Raw genomic sequence first — 18,281 nt, 5'->3', positions numbered from 1 at the left:
CACATTTGATTTTAACTTTGTTGTGACCTTTGTTACATAAATTACAAAGATTGTAACCATATTCAAGAAAGTCAAAGTAATTTCTATTTAATTAAATAGGTTGGTGTGGTAGGAAGAACAGGCGCTGGAAAATCTTCTTTGGCCTTGGCTCTGTTTCGGATGATTGAGCCAGCAAACGGAGAAATCATAATCGACGGACAAGACATCAGCAAACTGGGTCTACACGATCTGAGATCCAGAATCACCATCATTCCGCAGGATCCTGTTCTCTACTCCGGAACCCTCAGATTCAACTTGGACCCTTTCCACTTAAACAGTGACGACGAACTCTGGACAGCTCTAGAATTAGCTCATTTAAAAACTCTCGTGAAGACGTACAAAAATGGGTTAAATCACGAAATGATGGAAGGTGGACAGAATTTAAGGTCAGATTTTAAAAGAATTATAAATTGTGTTAATACCAATTTTGATATGGGACTTCAGTTTTTGAATAATTTAAAAAAAAAGGATATTACGGAGTTGGAACTCATCCAGCGAAATTTCACCAGTTCTTAACAAAAATATTTTATTCCGCGTGGCCAACGACTTGAAACTCTTCATTTATAGCCGCATACTCTTTGATAGTAATCTTTTAACGCTCATAAAATTGTTCAAGGCAGCGACGTTCGATCTAGGCGATTATATGAACTTTAGTAGCCGGTAGACCTACCCGACATACTAATTGAAGTTCACTGAATGCTTTGCCTTTTAAAATTCATTTTTCTTTAAAAGTATATGAACCTGGATAAATAGGCGAAATAAAAAAGTCGACGAGGAATGAAAAAAAAATACTCACGGGACTATTTGATGTCGGTAACTCGTGAATAGGTATTTCTGTAAAATACGGTGATTATGTTAGTTTCGTCGGGTGTACATTTTTCATTCTGGGAACAATTGAAAAAATGCGCGTAGAGTAGCAATCTCACGCGCTCTTTCTTTCCCATTTTAACAGGTTGGGCAAGACTAAAATAACTTTATATAGTTTCGCCTTTTTGACCAAATTTATTTTTATTTTTGGATTTCATTCGTTTAATTATATTTATCTTTTTAATTCTTTTAATTCTTCGTTTCGTCCTGGCAACCACAATGTACACGCTATGCAAAGTTGGTGTTTGGGATCTCAATATTAATATTACTTTTAATATTAATTTACAACAGTAACTTTCTTATTTCAAACACAGACTTATTACCCAACACTCATCACATAATTTTATCTTACTTTTAAGAAAATTATAAACAAAGAATTTCGCTGTAGAGCCTTAGTTAGTGTGGCTATGTCTAAATTCATCGATAGTCCGTTGTTTTAAGCTTTCTGTTATAAAAATCATGATGAAATTTTCTGCCTCTCATTTAATTAAATCGTTTGACACATGAAGTATAACGTCATTAAATAAAACTTACTTGTGTGATTGATTGTTTTAGCTATATTAGAAACAACCTAACAATAATAATTAATAAGAATAGCTTCATTCGTTTGTTTAGCGTTGGCCAGCGTCAATTGGTCTGTTTGGCAAGAGCGCTGATCAGGAAGACGAAGATTTTGGTGATGGATGAAGCGACGGCTTCGGTCGACATGGAAACGGACGATCTTATCCAAGCCACAATTCGGGAACAATTTAAATCTTGCACAATAATCACCATTGCGCATAGAATAAACACTATCATGGACTACGACCGGTAAAAATACACGCAATTGACTAATAAAAATGTTCTTCTAATATTCTGAAAAGAAAGACAAGCACTTTATTTCATGAAAAACAAACTCAAAGATTTCTAAGTCATATTGCCACGCGGCAACTTGAATCAGCAAAAGGGATTTCACAGCATCTCTTGAGAATGAACGGGGATAAGGAGCGAGGCTCCACAATTAGCAAAATAAATGTTTTAAAAACACTGAGTTTCTTCTCCGCCTATAAAAAGAAATTTAAATTATCATAAAGCCAAACAAACTACCTTACTAATAAAAATAAAAATAATCAGCTTGGTTACTATCCAAGTCACCACCCTAGGCCAACGTCACCTAGCAACTATTTGCTGATATTGGTTCGCGGCTCTACTTGAAGCACGGCGTTAGCCAATGTTTCTGGGGCTGCCAATTCTGAAACCAGGGCGAAGATTCTCCGGCAATTTGAGGAACTCACTTCGTAAATATATTCTGTATTTCAATAAACCTGCAGTTCAGCCGCATTTTGCAACGCGCTATCAGTATTTACTCAAATCAATTTTCTGGAGAAGCGTGGAGACCACCTTATTTAGTGAAACTATTAGGAATGAGCTTACCTCTCATCGCAAAAGACGCTATAATGGTTTGAGCTGCGATAATCATCTGGCCAAAGGGCTGATTTCATTTTTGAGGTGTTTCAGTGATGAAGTATTAAGAAATTTCATGGTTTTCATTTGTGATTTTTAAGAGGAAAAGTAATATACAGGGTCTTTTTTTTTGCTCGGAAAAGTGTTTTTTTTTCAAAAACTATTTATAGTACCGATTTCAAATTTGGAAGGTCAATTCTCTATACCGGGGGACATCAGTTTGAGAAATTTTAGCGTTTTCGGTAATGTTTTTCACCAATTTGGAAAAATTATTTTTCGACCACTAGGTGCGAGATAAAAAATTTCTATTATAAAGTTGTAGGCCGTCATCGAAAACCCTTAAAAATTGTTCACTCGACGAAAAACTACTTATTTATCAGTGAAAATTCGAGCTTGAAAAATTTACAAGTTGGTGAAGCCAAATTACGATTGTTTGAAACGATAATTGAAAAGGGAACAAGTCTAATACAAACGTAGTAGAGTTTTCACACTTGAAAAAATGTACACGTTTGGTTTTTAAATGCAGATATTTTATTCACATAAATTTTTACAAAACATTTTCAATAATATCACCATTGGCTGCAACACAGGTTTGTGCGCGGACAATTAAGCTCTCAAACGCTTTCTCTACCATTTCTGGTGTGACGTCTCGGCAAGCACTGATTATTCGTCTAATGAGTTCCTCCCTAGTTTCAATGGGCGTGGCGTATACCTTTGCTTTAACGAATCCCCAGAGAAAATAATCCAGCGGTGTTAGGTCAGGTGACCTTGCTGGCCAATGCACTGGACCATTTCTCCCTATCCACCTTTCAGGAAACTCGTTGTTGAGGTGCTCAGTTACTTGCCGGGAAAAATGCGGAGGGGCGCCATCTTGCTGAAACCACAACTGACGTCTTTCAGCCAATGGAAGGTCGTCGATTGCGTCACTCAGTTCGTTCTGTAGAAAATGTAAATACCTTTGGCCGTTGAGGTTCGTCGGCAGGAAAAAGGGACCAATCAAACGGTTTCCAACAAGTCCAACCCAAACATTGACCAGTTCAAATTGAACCTGGTGATGATATTCAAAACCCCAATGTGGGTTGATGTCAGACCAAAGATGGCTGTTTTGATGATTAAAGGGCCCATCTCTAGAAAATGACGCTTCGTCGGAGAACAAAACATGGCGCAAAAATTGTCTATCTTCTTGGACAGCATTTAGTAACCAGTTGCTAAATTCATAACGTCTTTGATGGTCTCCGTCAATTAGTCCTTGGTGGAGCGTAGCTCTGTATGGGTGATAGCGATTCTTACGAAGAATTTTCCACACACGATTTGCAGAACAACCCAAATCAGCAGCGGCGTTAGCGCAACTGTGACGAGGATATGCCACAAAGTACGCGAGTACATTGTTCTCGAAGTCTAAATCCGGTTGACCCAATCCGCGAAACCTAGGTTGCAAGTTACCAAATTGATTGAAATCGTGAATTGCTCGTCCTACTGTATTTACAGATGGTGCTCCATTTGGATGTCTTTCTGCGAAGATTTCAGTCACTCTTCTAAGGTTTTGCGCTGCTTCTCCATAGTAAATGGCAACTATCTCGGTACGCTCAGCTACTGAATAACGAGGCATTGTTCGAAATATTATCAAACACTGATAATAATCTCCCAAAGTTTTCCTTTAAATACCCAATGCATGTTTAGGATTGACCTATAGCCTCGTGTTTTTTAAATCCGGTCGTTTTTTTAACCAAAGTTTCAACTGGATTAGGTAATTCGGTTTCAATTATCGTTTCAAACAATCGTAATTTGGCTTCACCAACTTGTAAATTTTTCAAGCTCGAATTTTCACTGATAAATAAATTGTTTTTCGTCGAGTGAACAATTTTTAAGGGTTTTCGATGACGGCCTACAACTTTATAATAGAAATTTTTTATCTCGCACCTAGTGGTCGAAAAATAATTTTTCAAAATTGGTGAAAAACATTACCGAAAACGCTCAAATTTCTCAAACTGATGTCCCCCGGTATAGAGAATTGACCTTCCAAATTTGAAATCGGTACTATAAATAGTTTTTGAAAAAAAAACACTTTTCCGAGCAAAAAAAAAGACCCTGTATTTTAACATGTCTTTTCAAAGTTGAAGTATCTTTATTATCTATGAAATTAAAAGTATAAGTTTTAAATTTGTTAGAAGTTATATATCGTAAATCGATCAGCATTTTATTTTAAGATTTTAGACCGCGGCTCCATTTTCTGGAAAATAACCCATGCTAACATATTAATCACATGAACTGGAAAAGACACCGACGAGGTTTTGAAAGCAAACACGTTTAAGCAATTTTCATTTTCATTAATTAAAGCCAAAATAAATAATAATAAAATAAAAAATTTATAGTAGTGTGGCTATAGAGGTTGCGTGATATTTCGAAGTGATATAATTTCACCCACTTCCTCCGTGAATCGTAGGCCAGTATCATTTAAAAATATAAAACCAAATCAGAGGGTTATTATGTTTTAATATCTGACTATTTAACTGATAGAAATTCATTTTATATTTGACTCTTGTCGACAGTAAACTCGGCTTTTAAGACATTTTTATGTACTCCATTTATATTTTAAACTTTAAATTAAATATAAATTCATTTTCAGGGTCATGGTTCTCTCTGAAGGGAAAATCGCAGAATTTGGCGCTCCTCATGATCTTAAAAGAGATAGCGAATCATGGTTTTTTAACTTATCTAAATATGCGGATCTCCAGAGCAATAGTTAAATGGGAAAGTCTATGACACTGCATCATTCTAAAAAAACAAAAAAATATTTTCAATTTCAAGCGCTTTAACCAAATGATTAATAATTGTGTGTTTAGATAATGTAATTTTTCTAATTAAAACCAATTATCGAAAAATCTATAAAATATTTCTTGAAATATGTGTCATCTGAAGAATCAATTTAGAATATGAATTGATACTTTTTCCTTTAACATTCATCCAAGATACCTTCGGAAGAAACCCTGCCGAACGGGGTTAACTTTTTTTCTATTGAGTTAATAAGGAGAGTCCTAGTCTAGAAATGCTAGCGACTGAAATCTAACAATTCCTTCTCAATTCGTGTTTCTGGGTTACTCTTTACGGGTTATTCTTGTTTAATTAAATTAAGAGACTAGGTGAAAACAATAACTATTTATTAAAAAGAACATAAAGAATGCGGGGTTACAAAGTGAGGATGTTTCCTCGTCCAACTCTAGTCTTCAACAGGTGCTCGAAGCTTTTATAACGTGTCTCCTTACGCGCGTTAACAAGGGTGGTTGAAGAATGTCATTGCACCACTGATGGATATTTTTTGAAGTAATGTATCGAAATTTTCCAAGATCCATAACTAGGGCTTGGCTTCGCTCGGGGCACGAGTTTACGTGAATGAGTTCATTTAGGACAATCCACGCGTCCGCTAACATTCCATTTTTACGACTTTTGCCTTTTTTGGCCTAAATGTCTATTTAGAAGAATACAATTAAACTGCTACACATTTACTGGAAAACTAATTGAAATTTAATTACATTTATCTCATAAGACATGTAGAGTTTTAACACTCCCCACCGTAATACGTGATTATTACCCTACACTGTTAATAAAAAAGATTGTAAATTGTACCTTTTGAGGTTCAAAGTTTCACAACCCATTATGTACCTCTTTTAGAACAAAAATGTACCATTATGTAAAGTTGAATTTTGAACCTTCGAAGAGGGGTGATAATTGTACCCTCAAGAGGTTAAAAATCGTACCATTTAAAGGTACAAAATCGTTCCTACTTTAGGTTTGGAACCATTCCCTTAAATAGTGCAAAATTGTACCATATACGGTTCAAAATTCTTACATCTAAACGTTATAATTGTACCTCACAAAGGTTTAAAATTATTTACTGACTATATATGAAATGAATTTCGCGTACGTGTACGATAATTCTGGTACGTCTGGCAACGCTGCTCCCTGCCGGATTCATGGAAAATTCCGTATTTCACGAAATACCACCAGTTTCGCATGCATTCGCTCGAGACAGTACAGTCAATATGGTTTGATATATCCATTCACTACCCCTTCTTTTTAAAAAAAAACCCGTGGTCGTAGTAGGTTTCCCTCGGGCGGTTGCCCTACTCTCACCGAAATAATAATGTTAATCCTTTGATTGTACTTACTTTTTAAGAAAAATCGTGGAAAAATGTCAGTTTTTTAAGCCCCGGCGTGTCGGCGAATATTTTTTCGCGATTTCTATCATTTGGTAGCTTACTTGATAGGTAGGGCTAAGTCCGCGAGCGACTTGTGCCCCAAGTGTTAATAGGAGATAATAGTTAATTATATAATAACAAATTTAAAACAGAACAATTGTAAAACAAGTTGGCATGCCAAAATATACCTTTCCTCGGAAGAATTGTCCCTAGTGGTATTAATTTCTCGAGATAACCCTTAAAGATATCTCCGCAATTTAGAGTTATTTGTTAAAAATGTTATCCCAGTTCTATCCCGACCGGTATAAAATTTTAATTATAATTAAAATAATTGAGACGAAACGACCAATTTTAATTTATTCAGAATATCATAAGTTAAGTAGTTACAACAGTGAGTTAGACGTACTATAACAATGCACAATTGAATTAAACTCTTTTTACAGTACAAGTTTATCAGTTGAATATAATGCGAAGCAAATTTTAATGAAAGAAATATCTACAGAGGGTATTATAACGACCGTTCGCTTTTTGGTTTATAATTTTAACGGAATCGGCCCGATTTTAATTAAACGATAGTTTATCGAAATTTTGTTTAAAGAATATTCAATAAGGCCGCGCGATAAATTTACGAGAATAATTTCCCGTCTCCGTTATATCGAAAATTTATTTGATTCGGGATTGCCAGAACTGTAATGTTGTGGGCGAGTGATTAGAAAATAAAATGGCCACCAGAATTATGCAAAATTATAAATGTTTATTTTTATTCCGAAAAGTCTATGGAACGTTCTAGATTTAACTTTCATCAATAACGCAACAATATATATCCCTTCTACGTAATTGTACAGAACTGGTACTCAAGTGTCTAAGACTAGATTTGTCTTAGTTCATCGTGATTGAAAAATAAACCCAAACACACTTACACTTAAGTAAATATAATAAATAATACTAAGTAATTTTAACTAAATTCAAACTACCTAACTATAAACTGTCTTAATTAACAGCTGAGAGCTGTTCGCTACTAATTACTTCCAATCTACTTAATTAGCGTCACAGGTTGAGTTGATAATTTGAAGGGTATAATTAGGTTATTCAAATTCAAAAAATAATAACAATCAATTTTATCTTACAGCTGACTTGAGTTAGTTCACAATTACTTTAACACTTTCAGTCTTAAACACGCACTGTTCATACACTTAAGTCCATTCACTCACGTTCCAAACGCGAAACACATTTTAACTCTTTTCTTGACTGAAGACCGAACATACTAATTAAAACCGCAAAGTTACCTCATAACTTTTGACCGACACCAGGACCCCGTCCTGTAGTAGTTCGTTTAACAGCCAAGAACTAAGAAATACTATATCTTCTATATCTTGACCCGTCGAGATTTGACTTAAGTTCGAAAAATTGAAAAGATTATATTTTTTACCCGGTTTGATTGATAGTTCTCCACACGGTGGCGCTATATTATTACTTTGATATAGTTTCCGCGGGAGTTTTGAATAATTATCATTTTTCTAAGCGTTATTAAAAGGTCACAATGAACTACGTTTTGTGTTTTAACGAAATTTTGTTAAGAATTTAACATAAATTTAAAACAAAACAAAAAACCGTACCAAAAAATAAACAAACAAAGTTCAATAAACAATATATACAGCAATTGTATTAGTCCGTTTAGTCAAAAAAACCCGCCTTATCATAATGGTTTCTTTACTTTAATATTTTCCCTAAGGAAGTCAATGGCTCAGCGGTGAACTATCCGCATTGTTACAATGCGACCCCAGTTCAATTCCTGATCACGATCAAATTTTACATTAAAATACTAAAATATTTAATTAAATATAAGATTAATATAATTTATAAATATTTAATTAAATATAAGATTAATATAACTTACAAATATTTAAAATGATGTAGAATAAATTATAGTACCTAACGTTATAACTTTGTAAAGGACATTCGCCAAAGCTGTTTTTTGGAAAAAAACACCGTAATTTAACAAGCGTTTGTGGCTGAGTGGTTAGAGTAAATCTCTTGCACGAGGCAGACCCGGGTTCGATTCTCGGCCGGCGCCAAAAAAATCGCAAATTTATAGCAAGACGAATACCGTGTACAATTGGTGGAAACCCTGCCATTGGACGTTGAGAGGTTGCATAACACTCAGCACTCGGTCCGTCCCAAAATCATTAAGAATAAGTTGGAGAGAAAACGCCCGTACAAACACAACAGACTCCACATCCACAACCATCATCACTTAAACACAACAAAGTCCTCTAGGAGGGGCTACACAATCACCGTGTCTGTCTGACTGTCCGTGTGTCTGTCCTGCTATAGGCAGTTGCAGGCTAAGAAAGACAAAGTATATAGTACAGTCGGCGCAAGGATTCCTCAGACCATTTCCAACCAGTCGACCGCGCGAAGCTTGAATTTGATTACTTTACGGTTAATTAAAAATTTCGTGATTTTCATCGTCTTTTCGCGCCATCTAGGAACCGAAATTGGAATCTATTTTTTAATTTCATGTTGTCATGAGTTTAATAATGATGGAAGCTCTAAATATTTTAAATAGCCCAAGAGGTTACTATAAAAAGCACGATAAAGGTTAATTGTTAATAAGTAAAGAGAAAAACATAATTTTAAACGTTTATAGCTCATTAAGACAACGTTAAAGAAAGCGTGGTAACAATTTTAAAAGAAACTGCCAATTTAACTGGTTAGACGTAGAAATAAATTTACAAAATTAAATAATGATAAATACTATTTTAAATTTAAGAAATGCCTTATCTTTTAAATTTGCTCACCACCACATTTATGAAATTTAAAAATAAAGATTCCAATTTTGGTTTATAGATGGCGCTAAAAGGCGAAAAGAGCAAAATTCGAATTTCGCGCGGTGGAATGACCGGAAACGATCTGAGGCATCCTTGCGCCGATTGTACTATATATTTTGTCTTTCTTAGTCTGCAACTGACAATACGCGTTTGCATAATCATTGCGTACGCAGTTTCTCAAAGGGTTGGCCAAACCACCGTGTGACGGTGAGCGTTAACGGATTAATTTGAAGTTGAATTTGGTTTGAATGGTTTTTTTTGTTAACGCTCCCCGTCGCGACAGTTTTAACTCAAGTTTGATTGGACATTTAGTTATTGTTGTGGGTGTTGAGTTTGTTGTGTTTGTGTTATGACGGTTGTGGGTGTTGAGTCTGTATTGTTTGTGTTTGTGTTTGATGAGTCTGTTGTGTTTGTGTTTGTGTTTGTTGTGTTTGTGCGGGCGTTTCCTCGTAAACTTCTTCTTATTGACTTTTGGGACGGACCGAGTGCTGAGTGTTATGGCAACCTCTCAATGTCCAATGGCAGGGTTTCCACCAATTGTTCACGGTATTCGTCTAAGTGTCACTTTGCGATTAATTTTCGCCGGCCGAAAATCGAACCCGGGTCTGCTACGTGCAAGAGATTTATTATAACCACTGAGCCACCGTGGTAATAGACCGGGAGCTACCACCGATTTAAAAAAAAAAATGAGTGCAAAAGGTTTGAGGGTTGATTCTAGTTGAAAAATTGACGCTGAGTTCGAAAAAAATAGTCTTGCAAGTCACAGACTGGGCAGTTAGCCGCCAGAGGGCGTTCAAGGTCAAAATGACCGCAATGACGGAAATTCATGGAAACTTTGAATGCAACAGATTAATAGGGGGTTTCTAGGTGAAAAAATAGTGCTGAGTTTAAAGAAAATAGTCTTGCGAGTCACAGACTGGGCAGTAAGCCGCCAGAGCGCGTTCAAGTTCCAAATGACCGCTATGACAGAAACACATGGAAACTTTGAATGCGACAGATAAATAGGAGGTTTCTAGGTGAAAAAGTAGTGCTGAGTTCGAATAAAATAGTCGTGCGAGTGACAGACTGGGCAGTTAGCCGCCAGAGGGCGTTCAAGGTCAAAATGGCCGTTACGAACGTTGAACTCGAAATAAAATATGTTGTAAATGACCAAACGTTTTAGTTTCCTGCTAAGGGCTTATCAGTATACATATTTTACAGAAATACATGTAGTTAGGAATAGCTAGAACAATGAAGATAGAAGAATGAAGGCTTTTGTGAAAATCACGGGGACACTTCTGATTACGGCCAGATACCACTAAATTTAGTTCGTTTGTGCTCGATTTTGTCTTTCCAGGTCTTTAATGGACGGGTGTTTGTACATGTCACAAACGAAGTGAACTTCGTTGGCCAGTTTTGTCAAGCAGCCTAGTACCATTTTAGCGAGGTTACCGAAAGTGTCTGGAATATTTGTCAAAGACTGTATAAGAAACATGGCATCAACAATAACAACATATTTTCTAATTGGTGCATAAGTTTCAATTCTCAGTTCCAATGACTTCGTCTGCGTTGATTTTACTGTTTTGGTCATGGTGCCGTCGACTTGCGAAAGTGACAAAGGAACTGGTGTCAAAGGGTAGTGAAACACCGTCAACAGATCAATACCTTTTTTGGACACTAAATATAATAGTCGGCCAAACAAATCTCTTGTTCCTTTTAGTTCTAGTAACTTTTTGAACTTTGAAAGGATCGAGGTCTTAATTTCGTTAACTGTGAAATTACAGATTTTTTTACGAGGAATAGCCTTTTCGAAATGTTTACCATCGCTAAAACATTTGCCCCTGAAGTCATTATACCACGTTAAACCAATTTCTCGTACTTTTGTTAGTTCCCCGGTAACTTTGAAAGCTAGCGCTTTGCCAGTGGTAAGGCATCGAAGATGTTCATCTTGAGAGTCTCGCAAAAATGGATTCAAATTTGACTGGATACTTTCAATAAGTTTTATACGGTCGGAATTATCACGAGCAATTCTGTACGGCTTGAGTTCTTGATTAGGTGTTTCGTGACTCTTTATTCCAGTCATATTGAGAAGGTGACCAACTATTTGACTTCTGGCAGTTCTTGTGGTCATCCATCGTGTAGTTGCCCCGAAAGATTGAGCAAAGGCCGTAATTCCGGTTAAGCGAGACGCAGCGTCGGCATTAACTGTTTGTTCTAACGACATGTCAACAGGTACACGGGAAAATGCATTTTCGGATCGCTTGACTGAGAGACCTCCATGGTTTAACACCTTTCTGAGACCAGGATGAGTTTCATCAATATTTAGCAAGCATAGATGATAACGAGTAATCCATCTCGCGTAATTAACTCTGCTTGTTGCGAAAAAGATTGGACACATTTTCTCAAGACAGTAAATATACAAGTCAAGGTCACTGGTTCTAGTAGCCCTACTGAACATCCTATAAAGCTCTACAAGCTCTACGTATTGGATCCAAAACAAAGCCGTTTTTCCGTGTTTCCCGGATAACGTTTCGTTTGTAAACGTTTCGTAGTCTAAAATAAAGAACGTTAAATCATCTGATTCTTCTAAAATTTTAAGTTTTTTTGCACAACTATTTTCTTTAACACTAGACAGTAATACTTTGAGGTTTACAGGTAAGCCGCCTTTTTCCTCTAAGAAACTTCTGAAGTGTAAAGTTTCAAATTCTGTGGCTAGAAGTACGTGAACTCTCTTGCATCGATTATAATACTTTCCACTTATGAAACCATTTAGCGAACCCGAAGCTAAAACCTGTGTTTCAGACAATAAGTGATTTGCGCCGGAACCGTCAATAATGTATCCCAATGCAGCAAAGTATGCCAAAGCGGTGTGAAATGCCCCGAAGCATACAAAAATGTTGTCATACAAAGGCGTTTCTTGCTGTTGAATTTGCCTTGCTAATTTCGCAACTGCAAGGTCATACGTGACTGGTATGAATTTCTCGCCACATTCTTTCGCAACCTGTTGAGAAATACGCATCGTTTCTGCCACTACGTCTAGCCTTGTAGGTGGTAGTCTGAGGTTTGGCATGTAAGCAACTTTTTGTATTGGCAAATGGTCTATTGTAAAAAGACTGTTCCAGCCTACCCACATTGGTGTATCGTTAAATTCGTTTGTCAACATCATCCAAATTATATCCCTCTTCTTCATTTTAAACACATTTTCCGGAATATTTGATTGCTTGATTGGAAAATCGAAAGTGGATATTTTCGGTTTGACGAGATAGGGTGGAAGTTCAACATAACTGCTTTCATTCAGCGAGCGCCGCTTTAAAACCCTTGGAGTCAGCGATGTAACTTCTCGAGACGTTGTTTCTTCGGGTATGTTTTGAACGCAAATTCCAAAAGTGTCGTGAATTGTACCTAGTCCTGACAGTGTCTCTGTATTCTCATCGTAATTGTCCCAAGCAAGACCTGTTGCCAAATCCAACTGACATTCTAGTGAATATGGTGTGATACGACCTCGTTCCGTTATAGATAGTGACAGGTCAGTTTCTAGTTCCTCTGCCACGTGGTAGCATATCGAATGACCCAATCTGTTTAAATTATTCAATATTTTCTTGCTACCAGTCATGCTCTTTAAACTAAGGCCAAGGCACAGATGCTTTGCAGGCTTTAAAACTCCACGTGTAACTGCAAAAATGGCGTCACTTGAAGCTGAACTAAAGTATCTTTCCACGCGTTCAGTTTGATGGTAAGCGTCGCTTGATCCAGTGTATAAAACGCGATAAAACATTAGTAGATCTTCAGGAACTATTCCTTCGCCCTTTTCTAGATCGGTTGTTGATAATGGAAAAGGAAGTTTTTGAGAAATTCTCTTTAAGTCCAAAAGTACCGAACGGAGATGCAAGGCAGATTCCTTTAAGCGCGCCCTCGGTGAAATTGCCATTTCGAAAGCTAATTTCAATCCTTCGCCTTTTTCGAGTGTGTGTGAATATAAGATATTTCCTTGCTTTTTAGATACATACCCCGTTTTCAATTTTCCATTAAAGTGTACGAGTAACTTGTCCACTAGGTACTGAGGGCTGTGTTTTGTCGATGAACTAGGAATGCCTTCATCGGAGAGAAAACATTTGTAACTGGCGTAAACAGATTTTAAAAGTTCCGCTTTCATTTTCGACATAATCAACAATTTTTTTGAAAACTACTTCGAGAGAGCTTTTTTTATTGTTAGTATTGTGCTCAGTTTTGATTCGTTCCGCTGTTGATAAGTATTTTTTTCTACACGAATGATGATATCGTACTTCTTTGGCGACAAAGTCAATACCGTTTATGCGGCTTAGCATGTTTTGGTCATTAAGAGCACGGGCTGCTTCTTTGATTTTATCCTCGGCAACTTGGAATTCACAAGCCCCCAGAAGTTCCTTTGAGCCTTTTGTTGAATTTTTCCTTTCCTTTGAACAAAACAGACATACTGGTTCCAAAATACCGGAACTACTCGCTTGACTGTGGTTAACTTCAGAACGAAGCAAGGGTCTCTCGATCAAAGTCAATTTTGAAAAATTAATACATTTTTGTTTAGAAACCGCCATGTTGTGGAATCGAGTGGAAAATTTCGGAATATTTGGATGTTTGGTACTTGTTCTTTCTTACTTCGGCTGTTTCCAATACACGATTTGATCCATGTTACTTCGGGGAATGAAGATATTTCCTCCTTTACATCATTCGACTTCAAATGTAAGATGCATGTCTTACTGCTCATTTTATAATTAGTTAAAATTAAATCAACTTTGACAAAAGGTGTTCTTAACAATAAGATTACAAGCTAAATATTCCTACGCGACTAATTGATGCACTTTCTGTAGTTTCCCGCCACATGATGTATGGGGTTCAAACTGTCAAAACACGTATCATTTATGACCTTCAAAAATATCGGAGAGAGATCTAATCTACTTTCGCCATCTATCGTAAAATTATCAGATTCGCACAAAGATTATACTTTTCAAATTTACATTAAGGGTAAATTTGAGCATAAACCACAATATAGCGGAAAAAGTTTCGTATTTATAATTATTTTTACTGAAATATTTAATTTAGTTAGTCTGTTAAGATCACCAGATGGCAGACTAAACTCGGTACCACATTTTCAAATAAAAACCACTTAAAAAGCTGTATGTATTTCTGCAAAGATAATTTAAACTTCGTACCCTAGATTCGAAATCACTCTCTCGCGCGTTGCCGATAGCGTTTACCCACTTCCCGCCGGAACTCAGAAAAAATTCGCACTACTGCCATCTAGGGATAGAAACTAATTTTTTTTTGGAAGTTGCGGTGTGTAATTTGACGCGTTTTGCGTTCAACTCGAAGTTTTAAAACATGATGGACCACAATTATAGCACTAAAAAAGTTTCAAATCGAAAGAAAAAACCTAGACTTACTAAAGGTGAGTAATATAATCTTACAAGCGATTCAAGCATAATTTGACTAAACTTAATAGTTCATTCAATTTCATTTACCATTTTAATAGGGTTCGTGTTTAACATCGACATTCTTAAGGAATATTTGCCTGAAATTTTAGAAATTCTTCAAGATTGGCATCATTACCGAAAGAAGATATACAAGCACCAGAATTACCATTTGTTAAAGTAAGTTTTTATTGGAAATATATGATTTACAATTAAGCGTGTTTCTATAAATACTCTTGTTTTAAATAAAACAAATCTAGGCCTAAATATGGCGCCTTACCGCAACCGATGGAGCCGATTTTTCTGAGGTCACGTGCCGGAAGAGGGTAAACGCTTCGTAACAAAACCGTGAATGGGAAAGCTCTCAGTATTCGAATCTAGGGTACGAAGTTTAAATTATCTTTGATTTCTGTCATCGCGGTCATTTTGACCTTGAACGCCCTCTGGCGTCTAACTGCCCAGTCTGTGACTCGCAAGATTATTTTTTTCGAACTCCGCACCACTTTTTCACCTATAAACTCCCTATTAATCTGTTGCATTCAAAGTTTACATGTATTTCTGACATAGCGGTCATTTTGACCTTGAACGCCCTCTGGCGGCTAACTGCCCAGTCAGTGACTTGCAAGACTATTTTTTTCCGAATTCAGCGCCACTTTTTCACCTAGAAACAACCCTCAAACGTTTTGCACTATTTTTTTTTAAAACACTGGTAGCTCCCGGTCTATAGGATTTTGTTTATAACTTGGTTTTCACGGGATTATGTTTCTAGCTGGAGCCCGGAATTTCGCGGCTGCGTCATCGTCGCTTAGAGAATGGAGAAGGGGGGCACTGAAAAAAGGTTTTGTTTATAACTCAGTCTACACGGGATTTCACTTCTAGCTGGGACCCGGAATTTCGCGGCTGCGTCATCGTCACTTAGAGAATGGAGACGGGGGAAACGAAAATAAGGTTTTGTTTATAACTCAGTCTACAAGGGATCTAGCTGGGACCCGGAATTTCGCGGCTGCGTCATCGTCACTAAGATAATAAAGACTGGGGGGGGGGGGGCGCGGAAATAGGGTTTATTTTAATTCAGTCTTCACTGGATTTTACTTCTAGCAGGAGCATGGAATTTCGTGGCTGCGTCTTCGACACTTAGAGAATGGAGACGGGGGGCACGGAAATAAGGTTTTGTTTATAACTCAGTCTACACGGGATTTTACTTCTAGCTGGGACCCGGAATTTCGCGGCTGCGTCATCGTCGCTTAGAGAATGGAGAAGGGGGGGCACGGAAATAAGGTTTGGTTTATAACTCAGTCTACACGGGATTTCACTTCTAGCTGGGACCCGGAATTTCGCGGCTGCGTCATCGTCGCTTAGAGAATGGAGAAGGGGGGCACTGAAAAAAGGTTTTGTTTATAACTCAGTCTACACGGGATTTCACTTCTAGCTGGGACCCGGAATTTCGCGGCTGCGTCATCGTCACTTAGAGAATGGAGACGGGGGAAACGGAAATAAGGTTTTGTTTATAACTCAGTCTACAAGGGATTTTACTTCTAGCTGGGACCCGGAATTTCGCGGCTGCGTCATCGTCACTAAGATAATAAAGACTGGGGGGGGGGGGGCGCGGAAATAGGGTTTATTTTAATTCAGTCTTCACTGGACTTTACTTCTAGCAGGAGCATGGAATTTCGTGGCTGCGTCTTCGACACTTAGAGAATGGAGACGGGGGGCACGGAAATAAGGTTTTGTTTATAACTCAGTCTACACGGGATTTTACTTCTAGCTGGGACCCGGAATTTTCTTGGCTGCGTCATCGTCGCTTAGAGAATGGAGAAGGGGGGCACGGAAATAAGGTTTTGTTTATAACTCAGTCTACACGGGATTTCACTTCTAGCTGGGACCCGGAATTTCGCGGCTGCGTCATCGTCACTTAGAGAATGGAGACGGGGGAAACGGAAATAAGGTTTTGTTTATAACTCAGTCTACACGGGATTTCACTTCTAGCTGGGACCCGGAATTTCGCGGCTGCGTCATCGTCACTTAGAGAATGGAGACGGGGGAAACGGAAATAAGGTTTTGTTTATAACTCAGTCTACAAGGGATTTTACTTCTAGCTGGGGCCGGAATTTTCTTGGCTGCGTCATCGTCGCTTAGAGAATGGAGAAGGGGGGCACGGAAATAAGGTTTTGTTTATAACTCAGTCTACACGGGATTTCACTTCTAGCTGGGACCCGGAATTTCGCGGCTGCGTCACCGTCACTTAGAGAATGGAGACGGGGGAAACGGAAATAAGGTTTTGTTTATAACTCAGTCTACAAGGGATTTTACTTCTAGCTGGGACCCGGAATTTCGCGGCTGCGTCATCGTCACTTAGATAATAAAGACTGGGGGGGGGGGCGCGGAAATAGGGTTTATTTTAATTCAGTCTTCACTGGATTTTACTTCTAGCAGGAGCATGAAATTTCGTGGCTGCGTCTTCGACACTTAGAGAATGGAGACGGGGGGCACGGAAATAAGGTTTTGTTTATAACTCAGTCTACACGGGATTTTACTTCTAGCTGGGACCCGGAATTTCGCGGCTGCGTCATCGTCACTTAGAGAATGGAGACGAGGGGCACGGAAATAAGGTTTGGTTTATAACTCAGTCTACACGGGATTTTACTTCTAGCTGGGACCCGGAATTTTCTTGGCTGCGTCATCGTCGCTTAGAGAATGGAGAAGGGGGGCACGGAAATAAGGTTTTGTTTATAACTCAGTCTACACGGGATTTCACTTCTAGCTGGGACCCGGAATTTCGCGGCTGCGTCATCGTCACTTAGAGAATGGAGACGGGGGAAACGGAAATAAGGTTTTGTTTATAACTCAGTCTACAAGGGATTTTACTTCTAGCTGGGACCCGGAATTTCGCGGCTGCGTCATCGTCACTTAGATAATAAAGACTGGGGGGGGGGGGCGCGGAAATAGGGTTTATTTTAATTCAGTCTTCACTGGATTTTACTTCTAGCAGGAGCATGGAATTTCGTGGCTGCGTCTTCGACACTTAGAGAATGGAGACGGGGGGCACGGAAATAAGGTTTTGTTTATAACTCAGTGTACAAGGGATTTAACTTCTAGCTGGGACCCGGAATTTCGCGGCTGCGTCATCGTCACTTAGAGAATGGAGACGAGGGGCACGGAAATAAGGTTTGGTTTATAACTCAGTCTACACGGGATTTTACTTCTAGCTGGGACCCGGAATTTCGCGCCTCCGTCATCGTCGCTTAGAGAATGGAGACGGGGGAAACGGAAATAAGGTTTTGTTTATAACTCAGTCTACAAGGGATTTTACTTCTAGCTGGGACCCGGAATTTTCTTGGCTGCGTCATCGTCGCTTAGAGAATGGAGAAGGGGGCACGGAAATAAGGTTTTGTTTATAACTCAGTCTACACGGGATTTCACTTCTAGCTGGGACCCGGAATTTCGCGGCTGCGTCATCGTCACTTAGAGAATGGAGACGGGGG

At 38.2% G+C, this 18,281-nt stretch overlaps 1 protein-coding gene across 5 annotated transcripts in view; it reads left to right on the top strand.

Moving 5' to 3' along the window:
• The window catches only part of LOC149962220 (multidrug resistance-associated protein 1-like), a 244,146-nt gene that overhangs the window by 127,100 nt on the left and 98,765 nt on the right, over positions 1–18,281 (top strand). The window contains exons 26-28 of one of the 5 annotated variants that reach the window (XM_090179135.1): positions 100–425; positions 1,522–1,716; positions 4,976–5,180. The exons of the other annotated variants lie outside the window; for them this stretch is intronic. Coding sequence (XP_090035261.1) covers positions 100–425; positions 1,522–1,716; positions 4,976–5,096 — 642 coding nt within the window. The 3' untranslated portion in view covers positions 5,097–5,180. Of the gene's footprint in view, positions 1–99; positions 426–1,521; positions 1,717–4,975; positions 5,181–18,281 lie in introns of those variants that run through there. 5 annotated transcript variants of the gene reach the window in all.

This window comes from Leiobunum rupestre, chromosome 1 (assembly GCF_980474605.1).
Source record: "Leiobunum rupestre chromosome 1, qqLeiRupe1.1.hap1, whole genome shotgun sequence".
Taxonomy (NCBI): Eukaryota; Metazoa; Arthropoda; class Arachnida; order Opiliones; family Sclerosomatidae; genus Leiobunum; species Leiobunum rupestre.
The sequence above is the reverse complement of the archived record's forward strand: the minus strand, read 5'-3'. Positions and strand labels throughout refer to the sequence as shown.